Source organism: Apiospora aurea (genome assembly GCF_038362705.1).
Source record: "Apiospora aurea strain CBS 24483 chromosome Unknown utg000002l_segment0_segment0, whole genome shotgun sequence".
NCBI classification, from domain to species: domain Eukaryota; kingdom Fungi; phylum Ascomycota; class Sordariomycetes; order Amphisphaeriales; family Apiosporaceae; genus Apiospora; species Apiospora aurea.
This window is the reverse complement of record NW_027117389.1, coordinates 3,183,040-3,193,210: the sequence shown is the minus strand read 5'-3', so window position 1 is coordinate 3,193,210 and position 10,171 is coordinate 3,183,040. Positions and strand designations below refer to the sequence as shown.

At 53.3% G+C, this 10,171-nt stretch overlaps 2 protein-coding genes across 2 annotated transcripts; one reads left to right on the top strand and one right to left on the bottom strand.

The window, feature by feature from the left end:
• Positions 1 to 1,618: 1,618 nt before the first annotated feature.
• On the top strand, positions 1,619 to 3,176 carry PG986_003360 (D-arabinitol 2-dehydrogenase; the record flags this gene model as incomplete). The annotated part of the gene is made up of 4 exons (XM_066839582.1): positions 1,619 to 2,051; positions 2,325 to 2,703; positions 2,806 to 2,922; positions 2,996 to 3,176. Coding segments are annotated over 4 exons (1,110 nt in total), but the record flags the coding sequence as incomplete, so codon positions are not given.
• A 2,342-nt stretch (positions 3,177 to 5,518) lies between these two features.
• On the bottom strand, positions 5,519 to 7,132 carry PG986_003359 (uncharacterized protein; the record flags this gene model as incomplete). Its single annotated transcript, XM_066839581.1, has 3 exons — positions 5,519 to 6,691; positions 6,746 to 6,945; positions 7,012 to 7,132. The coding sequence occupies 3 exons, from the start codon at positions 7,130 to 7,132 to the stop codon at positions 5,519 to 5,521; spliced, it is 1,494 nt and encodes a 497-aa protein (XP_066704645.1).
• Between the last annotated feature and the right edge of the window lie 3,039 nt (positions 7,133 to 10,171).

Genomic DNA, 10,171 nt, shown 5'->3' with positions numbered 1-10,171 from the left:
AATGAGGCTCGCAGGCAGACAGGCAGACAGGCAGGCAAATGCCCAGTCGTTCTGGTCAATTGGCTCTGCAGAGTGCAGCGCCAAGAGGCATGCCCAGAAGATCCAGGAGGTGCTGAGAAAGGCTATGTATGTGGTGCACCATAGGCGAGGTAGGGTAGGGTCTGCTGGGTGGTAGCGGGCGATGGGTGGCAGTTGGGCATGTTTGTTACCAGGCGCAAGGTACAGATTGATTGATTGATTAAGCGATTGATGATTGATCAAACCCAACCCAATGGCCGGTACATGGCTACCGACCAGAGACGATAGTGCCGGTACCGCAACCTTGGGAGCCTGGAATAGCGGCTGGCACTTCCATTGGGCTTACCCGAATGTCGCTGTGGGTAATGCTTGCCGGCTTCCCCGTTTCCACATGCCCCCATCCCGAGCTCCAGATTGGCTGGCTCCAGCTGCCCTTAGCCTCTACCCCAGCTGGAGGGGCCCCACCACAGCTTCTGTAGCTTCAGTTGCCCCCCCAGAAGCCCCAGAAGTACCTGGGCCTGGGTCGGCCGGGACGGCGATCGTAGCTACCGGCACAGCAGGGAAGATAAAAAGGAGGGGCACAGGATGTGACTTCCATCCATGTAGCCAGCACTTACTTGCCTACCTACATACCTCTTACCTACTTACACATCACACGGCAGCACAGCACAGCACAGCACAGCACAGCACAGCACAGCACAGGAGCACATCACCTCTCTTCTCCCATCATCTCATCCCATGCGCCCAGCTGATACGATGCCTGCCTGTCTGCCTAGCGATTTTGCCTGGGGGGGAACAGGGTTAGCGCACGCCGGACCGGAGAGACACGCACGAGGGGAGGGGACGAGGATCGTGAGATTTTGAGGCCCTGGTCTCTCTCTCTCTTTTTTTTATTGTTTTTCTTGTTTTCCTGTTGCACGGGATTATGTCTGAGTAGGTGAAATCAGTGTCTTCCCTTGGCTGGGATGCTGTGTTCATGCTTCCCATGCTTTAAAGTCCTGGATGATCGCCCTTCTGCGCTCCCCCTTCCTGCCCTTTTGGCTTTTTTCTTCTTCTTCTTCTTCTTCTTCTTCTCTAGACCAGTACTTCAAAACATTGATACGTATACATATTTGATACTTCTGTTGTAATCATTGAACGATCGGCCCCATCCTATCGTGACTTCTCATACGCCACCCAACCCATTCAATTCAATTTGATCGATCGATCAACAACCGGCACCGCAATCACCCAGTTCAGCTGATCTCACGATCCAGCACTAGCTTTCTCGCCTGGAGCTCATCCTCCTTCTCCAATCCTAACCACACGCACATCCACTCGGTGCTGTGTACTACTGCCACAGCCGAACTGCTTGAGCAACCTGAAGCTTGAAAGAGCTGCTTCACAACTCCAGTGACTGCCCTACCTAGGTAGCTACCTACCTACTCTGATCTTGACCTAGGTGCATACTGCATTCACTTCTACGTCATTCACCCATTCCAGCCCTCACCTACGCAACAAAGTTCGACACGCTAAACAACACTCCAGAGAGTCCAACCAAGGAGCAAGCATAACTGAAGCGACAATTTTTTTGCACTATCGCCATAGGCAATAACACAAGCACTGTACCTCCGTCAAGATGGTCTCGCGATCTGTCCTGCGGGCTTCGTCCCAGATCTTGCGATCGGTTGCTGCTGCGCCCATTCGGACCAACACACCTGCCTCCAAGACCGTGGCAGCTGTTGCTTCTTTCCACACCACTCGCACACTTCGCGATAACAGCGGCGGCAGCAACAAGAAACCCAACTCACCCCATCCTGGATCCTTCGCCCGTACCGATGAGAACATTACGGTCGAGTATCCAGAGGAGGGCGAGCTCCCCGCCAGTAAGCCTGTCACGGGCCGTGGTGGCGATCATATGAAGCGCACCTTGGCATCGTTCTCGCTCGAGGGCAAGACCGGTGTCGTCACTGGTGGTGCTCGCGGCTTGGGCCTCGTTATGGGCCAAGGTATGGTTATCTCTGGTGCTAACCTCGCCATCGTGGATATGAACAGTGAGTCTCCCCGTTGTACCCCCATAACTACCTGTTCCCGTTCAAACCCTGGTTGTGGTGAGACTCCCAGATGGGAATGGAAGCCAACTGAGCCATGGCACATTGCTTCGAGAGAGAGAGGAAAATGCAAATTGCATTGTAAGCAATGTGCTCGGGCTCCCAGTCTCAATATGGGCCAAGCCCTTTTTCGTCCCATAATGCAATTGTCTGCCATTCCATTATTGGGCCATGTGTTGGGCACAGTAGCTGACCAGGGGCATTGCCCATATATAGAGGAAGAGGCCGAGAGACAGGCGGCCCTGCTTATTGATCTCTACCGTAGAGAGAACCCGGGCGCCTCCCGAGTGCCCAAGGTAACTGCTCATTATGCCGATGTCTCGGACGCGGATAGTGTCCACGAATGCATTGAAGGCATCATCGCCGAGCACGGCAAAATTGACAACCTCGTTACCAGCGCCGGATTCACAGAGAACTACGATGCCATTAACTACCCCATTGACCGCATGCGCAAGCTGTGGAATGTCAATGTGGACGGCACTTACCTTTTCGCCATCAATGTCGCCAAGCACCTCATGGAACGCAAGGCCGCGGGAAGCATGGTCTTTATCGGAAGCATGAGTGGAAGCATTGTTAACGTGCCCCAGCCTCAAGCGTGAGTTTGGCCCAACCCGATCCCCTATGTGACAGAACGGACACATGGATGGATGAATGCTGTATTTTTAGGAAAGGAGACGCGTCACTAACCGACTTCCAGTCCTTACAATGCCGCAAAGGCGGCTGTTCGACACATGGCAGCATCTTTGGCTGTCGAGTGGGCACATGCCGGTATCCGAGTCAATTGCATCTCCCCCGGTTATATGCTGACTGCACTGTAAGTTTCGCACCCCCTAGTCGGGAAAGCTGTTGGAAGGCAAAGAGTGAAGCTGATCTTGACGACTGTACAGCACGGAGAAGATTCTAGACGACAACCCGGACCTGAAGCGCCAGTGGACCTCTCTCATTCCCCAGGGCAAGATGGGCCTGCCAGTCGATCTGATGGGCCCTGTAGCATTCCTGCTGTCTGACGCTTCTCAGTATGTCACGGGCGCAGACCTGCGTGTCGACGGCGGCTACACCGTTACCTAAAAAGCCTCTTCCCTGCCTGTGAAAGGAAAGGGGTTTGATGCGGGAGAATGATAAAATTGTACTACAACTTCGTATAAGGGCGTTCAGTCGTGGGGAGCGACACAAAGAGGATACGGTTTGGGAGTTTACTCGGAACAGCTGAGTCGACTAAACTCCGCAGGCGTTGCTTTTCGAGTTCCTTAGCTACGACTAATGGACCGACGCGCGCAACGTAGAGCGGGAAAGCATCCCATAATGAAAGCGAATCGATTCTAGTTTTTCTCGTATTTATTTATTTTGATTGATCAAATCCGGGTATGTGTTGTTGCGCTGATCACGTGCAACCCTTGCTCGCATGGGAGATTGATCGCAGGCGGTGGAGTGCCACGGTATCAAGCTGGCTTGGTGATGGCATTCGGGATGTTGTCGCACGTCAATACTCAACGCCACAAGAACCGGCCCGCTCTTCATATTGGTCAATTCGATCACCTTGCCCGACTCTAAGTACACGTATGTAGTCACTTCTGGGCGAGATCAGGCAGGTACAGCCCTATCTCCTCACGTCAAGAGGCAACACCTCCCGAAGAAAAGCACATCCACCCTCTTGTTCCTCGCTGTTTTGTCTCACCGGTTGCGGGCCGCCACCAACATGTCATCAATTGCCCAATGGGCGCGCCACCGCCATCACCACCAATTCAAAGCTAAGTACGAACTGCCTGCCTGCCTGCAGTGTAAGGGGGACAGGAAGGAAGGAAGGAGGGAGGGAGAGGGAGCCCGTCCGTCCGTCCGTCCCATGTGTCTGAGTGTGTGGGTGAGACAGACAGACGAGACGAAAGAAGCAAATGCACACATACACAGCGCTGCATTAGCCCTTTGACAGTCACGCTGTCATTGTCTTTCGGGAACTGGGGTAAACAGGCAGGCAAGCAGGTAGGCAGGGCCCAGCCATCCACCCAGCCACCCACCCATACACACAAATACACTCCTGGAGTTGATGGATGGTGTCAGAGCGTGGGGGACGATGTGGGGGGAGGAAGGGGAGGAGGGGTGGTGGTGGCAAGGGGTGTTAGGAGAAGAAGAAGAAGAAGAAACGAGGCAAAAACAAGAGAAAGGCATCATCGTACCCCACATTCTTGTCATGCGCTGTCATCACCCGTCGTGGGATGTCGAGATTTGTAGTCTTGATTATATTGCGACACTCCCCCCCTTTCCAGTGCGCAGTTTAATACTGGGTGCTAGATAGAGGCTTACAGTATACGAGTGGGCTTATGAATGGGTAGTATGAGGTGAGATGAGACGTAGTAACGTAGTTTAATAGAGTTTGTATAGACATGTACCTATTTATAGTCCATCTGCTATTCCAAATCCCCTTGCGTTGAGAAAAGAGAAAAAAAATGGGACTGTTTCTTGACAGGCCGGTATGTACCTAGCATACTACACCTCCATGTAGTGTATTATGTAGCACATATATCGACTAATCAATCAACCAATCTTGATGCTTGGGCGTATTTCTCCACGCATCTTGAAACAGCTCCAGAGAGGACGTACCTAACCCAGCCCGCAAGTTTGTCAGCCCAGTTGCGTGGGTTGCCCAGCTGCACTGGCCTCCAAAAAGTCGGTGAACCGAAATCTCCAATTCTTCTGCCACTGCTTATGATGATGATGACGACGACTAGAAACGGACACATACTTACCTATTGTATTTGCTCGTGCAAGCCGTGTGTGCGTGTGTGTTGAGGTGGTTGTTGTTGGTGCCGGTCTATGGAGTATGTCTAGGCATGTACTCGTCACAAAATGGCAAAATGCAATCAATTCGAAATCCCATGGCCTTGCTCCTTGTTACCGGGATGGCGGTTGGCAACCGCTTTTTTTCTCTCTCAGGGGTCAGACGTATTGCCGACGGGGAACGACTGCATGCCTACATGCCTATGCCTACTACTACGGCCCCGGTACACAATACCAAGACACATTGAAGATCACTTGAGCGCTTGGAAAGGATATGCCCGAAAGCGAAAACAAGATGGCAAACTCTTGACGCTATATGGATAGGCCTCCTTGGGAGAGCCGGTAAAGACCCTATGGCAAGACGAAACGCCGCCGCGATGCAAATGTATGATTGCCAAGCCACCTATAATACTAACACGCTACCCCAATGTATCCGATACAACAAACTAAAAGGAATACAGTACACCACAACCCCCTCTCTAAGTCTTTTGTGACAAATATTCAAAACTCTCATGAAAACCACATCTATGTTCGGCTGATGAATGATAATACCGATGGCCATTATGGTGTGGCCGTCCGCCCGCACACCCAATGTAGATAAGGGCGTGACTCTCCTTACGTAACGTAACAATAAGCTCTCATCGGCGAGGCTTCTTCTCGTTTTGGCGCTCGAGCAGAAGCGTTAGCTGGCTCTTGGAGCGCCCCAATGGTACGCTAGGCGCCGTGCTGGGTGGTGTCGGAGCGAACCGACTATCCAGGAGCGAACCTCCGCTTCGGGGTGTGCTCTCACTACGTCCTTCCTGTCCCGGTATCGCCTGTCCGCGTACGCTATCATCGAAATCGGTCATGGTCCCGCGCGCTGCGACAGTAGAGGTCGTAGCTGTACTTGACGATATCAATCCATGTGGCGGGACTCGGCCTAATCCATCCCGTACGCCACAAGCCTGTGGTCCGTTCTCGGATCTGGTTCGTGTTATCGTAGGCGCCGCCGGCTTTGGTGCAAACCCCTGCCTGGATGGCGGTGTTTTGACGGGTTTGGTATCCTTTCGTTGGGTTTCGTCAATCTGTTCCTTCTCATGTCCACTTTGTTCGGTGCTGGGCTTGGCAGAAGTCGTCTTGTCATCTTGGACAATAACTGGTAGCGTTCCACCAATAACCCGAAATGATGCAGCATCATGTGTGGGAGCTGACTTGAGCTTGTCGGCTGGTAGCTTTCCAGCAGCCTTTGCACTAATCTTATCGATTGTTTCCCGCGCCCCTGGTGTGCTCTTCTTGCTCGATCTTTCGGCTATCGGAGAGACAGGCCTTTGTGATCCTGAGCGCGATGAGAGGGACGAGCCATTGTCTTTTGGGGCAGCCTCGCTGGCCCCCGTAGAAGACTGCGAACTTTGGCGTCGCGGCATGGCGGGCCGGCGCCTAGCCGTCGAGGCAACAAACGCTGTTTTCTTCTTTGGTGCTGTGCTCGTGGGTCTTTTGCGCTCCCCTTTGGTTGCTGGAGGACCCTGCTGGTCTGATTCCCTTTCCTGGGATTTCTTCTTCCGACTTGAGGAAGGACCAGGCTCGGCTTGATCGTCGCCCTCATCTTCCGACCCAGGAGGTGACACAAAGCGGGCAGTAGGTCGCGGTCCTGACGTTGAAGGCCCCCTAGGCTTCTTCAAAATAGGATGTGGGGGTGGAGGCCTGGATGAAGAGGACTGGGATGGCTGTGCTTTGGGTTGCTCTATTGGACCTGCCGGGCTTTTCAAATCCCCCAACTCGCGAGGTTCCGCCTTTCTGGGTTGGGCGGCTGCAGGCTCTGCTACTGGAGAGGGCTGCAGTAGACTTATTCAGTTCTGGATGCAAGGAGGTTGAAGCGTGCGACATACCGAATCATCATCAGGTCCCTCGTATCGATTAGGTGGGCCACGTAACCGAACAAAGGTAGGACCTTTGGAAATGTCCTCGAAGAGCCGAGCCAACGTCTTCCCTGACAGCTCACGGCGATTGCTCCCCAAGACATGCCACCAGAAGTTCTCGAGGCGCTGGGCAGTAGGGTCAATGAGGGTTCGACAAGTTACAGTGTACACTAAGGCAAAATCAGTTTAGTTTCTGTCAGATGCGCCTGGTTCTTGGCTGCCTCTGATCTACATACCATGCCAGTACTCATATATCTGCTCTCGTGGGACCACCGGGTACTGGGCCACCGAACGATAGATAAGATCGTGATTCATAACAATGCCCTTTGGCAAAATCATGCCGTTCGGCAACATCATGTTAGGCGCCATCCTGGACGGTAGGGCGGCAAGCCTCGGCTGTAGATGGGCTAAGTTGATGGCGCCTTCCCGTGAAAGACCAGCCTCAGTATCGGAAACATGTACAGCGTATATAGTTTTGACGCCGGCAACCCATCACTATCATGAAAGGACACTTCAATGACAGATGGCGGTCAGCGAGGGTTCCTCGCCAGCTGGTAAGATTTGGTAGGGGGCCGAAATCTCTATCACGGATGGCGTTCTTTCTTGCTTGCTCGGCCTGGCTTCCAGGCGGTCCCGACTTTGGCAGGATGCAACTATCAGCTTACAAAGGGTGGGTCTCCTTGGATGTTTTAGGGTGCCAACGGGGGGGCTCTGGTGCCACTTTTTACCGTGGATGAAGTCTGTCACCGAGTCTCTTGCCAAAGGAGCAGGAAGCAGACCGCTTTGGGGTTGAGAGGCAGAGAAACGGAGAATCGTGGCCCTCGTGCTCGCCGTGGACAGTAGAACGCCCGCTCCGGCCTTGGCGAGGGCTTGACGGGTAGGGTGAGTGAGCGATTCGGCTCTGTTTTCGGGGGGAGATGCTACCACCAAAGTAGCCGTCAAAAGTGATGGTGATCGAACCAGAGTCCAAAGGCTGCACCCCCAAGCTACCAAGCCAGGAATGCCACCTGCTTTCTTGGCCGAATAGGGAAATACCCAGAAGTAATCCCGGGAGCACGTACCCGGACGGAATCTGGATGAAAAGAAGCCAGAGTGACTGGAGTCGAATGTCTCATAAATCTACCGGGCCAGCAGAGGGAGGGCCGTAGGGGAACCGGCAGGTAGCCGATTGGTATATGTCGAGAAAGTCAGTCTAGACTAGAAGAGAGGGAGAATGAGAGCAAAACGGGGGGTGGTTGGACATTGCAGATAGCACCTTGACCAAAGTATTGAAGTCAAAATCGACTACTGATCTTTTTTTCCCCTTTACTTCGCTTCCTCTTTCTGTTCTTCCTGCTGCCTTCGCTCGTCCCGAGTAAGACTGAGTCCTAGCCTATTCGGAGAATGAAGCAAAGTAAAGGCAAGCCAGCAGGGAAGAGGCAGGCAGAGACAGAAACGCAAAGGTCGAAGCAGAGGCAGGGCAGGGAGAAGAATCCGGTGAAATAAACACACAAACGCCGGGCAGGTGTTGTTCGCTATGATTGATTGATTCGCAGGGTTAGAAGGGGGAAAGGAGGGGCGCCTACCGGGGCACTGGAGACTGCAAGACTCACAAGCCAGTAAAACTTTTGGCGCTAGGTACTTACTTGCAAACCAGCTGCTACGCGCACGAGGTTACGGGTACAAAGCTTGAAAGCCCAGTCACCAGTTGTGCCAGTGCAGCCCAGGGCAACATGGACCCGCTAAAGACACATCCCATATCCCATCCCTAGGTCCCTAACCCCTAACCTAGCACCTAGGCTAGGTCCCTAGGTGGATGAGGTTACATACCAGACTGATTTCTTCTTGCCTCAAACCTGCCACTGATGGATGCATCGCTCCAACATACCTACATGTAGCAGATAGACAGGCCTGCTTGCCGTTCAGGACTACATGTCAGTGTATTAGTGCTGCAGACGAAGCACGGATGAAGAGGGCAAACCCTTTAGTGTCCCCGGAACAAGGCTAGGCTGCGCATATATCTGAGAAACAATCCGGAGTATAGTCGCAGAGAGTGTGATTCATCCAACTGCCTAAAGTGCAGCTCGTTTGGCCAATCTGGTTGACCTTTGAGACGGTTCCGCCAATGATAAGAGCTCACGCTGCGTCGACTATAGGCAACTTAACTCCCTTTGGCTTCCGACTCCCGACTCCCTCTCCCTTGTTCACGCCAATAGGCAGACACGAAGAATTTAGAACGATACCCGGTACCATCGGCACGTCTCTGCAAATACGAGCCGGCTCAAAACCAATGGACACCGGCCTGTGGCCCTTATTGACAGCAAATAGACCGTGTGTGCTGTCGGCCACGACATTTCCCACGAGCACCTTGGACGTAAATCGGTGGGCTTAGCCGACGCTTCCCTTTCCAGCGCTGTACGACGACGTGTATCGGGGGCTTGGCCTTGTCAGCCAGCGCCTGATAACGTTTGATTGAACATGTTCGGTCACGGTTGTGCATGCCGAGGTTGGTCACCCGTAAAGTCTGTGCCGAGTCAATCCCTAAATCGCCCATCCTGCGTTTCTTTGTCGGCTTACCGTGGAGTATATCAATTGCAAGTCGAGTCATGCCTGGTCCGGAGGTCTGGGTCGGGATGAGCGACCACGGTGTATTTGGTACCACTGCTCTTTGCCCGCCCCCTCCCCTTGCTGAGTAGATGTCAATATTATTGTGCAAGTAAAGTATTCGGGGATGGGCACAACACCACACGAGCGAGCACCATACGTGTCTAAGTGCCTAGTGGACTCCCATCTAGGCGCGTTTGGTGGCCATTATTACGGGTACTATAAGTGGCCAAGGGAGGGGAGGTCGTGGTTCTAGAACGAATTCCCACCTAATCACTGCAGGGATCAGCGTGCCCAGCCGCTTTCACCTACGGTTATTTCCGTGGTGAGGGTGGTGCTGTCTTCCTGCCTGCCTGCCTGCCTGCCTGCCTGCCTGCCTGCCTGCCTGTCGCCGCTGGAGGCCAGGCCATGAATGAGTACGTAGCAGTCTTGATTGATACCCCAAGCAATGAGCCCGTTGATCTATTTGATGAGTGACTTGCAACTGACAGAGCGGAGAAGCAGGGAAAGAGAGGGGATATATCGCCGGAGTAGGCAGCTACTCCCCCTGCGTGCATTGATTAAGCTGCCTGGCTCCTACTTAAGCAACTACGGCTAGGCGGTTAGAGAAGAGGGCCAGCGGAAGCTTCCGGGTCAGCTTCCGTTATCAAGTACAACTGCCTGCCTACATACCGACTTACATACCCCAAACCGAATTCACATACAACCAGCAGGGGAAGATCAACATCAGCTCGAGCGTTGCACAAGAAGACGCTCCCGCATTGCGTCCCCAATAGAAGCCCCCAAAGGTTCCCTCTTCTTTCCAGATGCAGT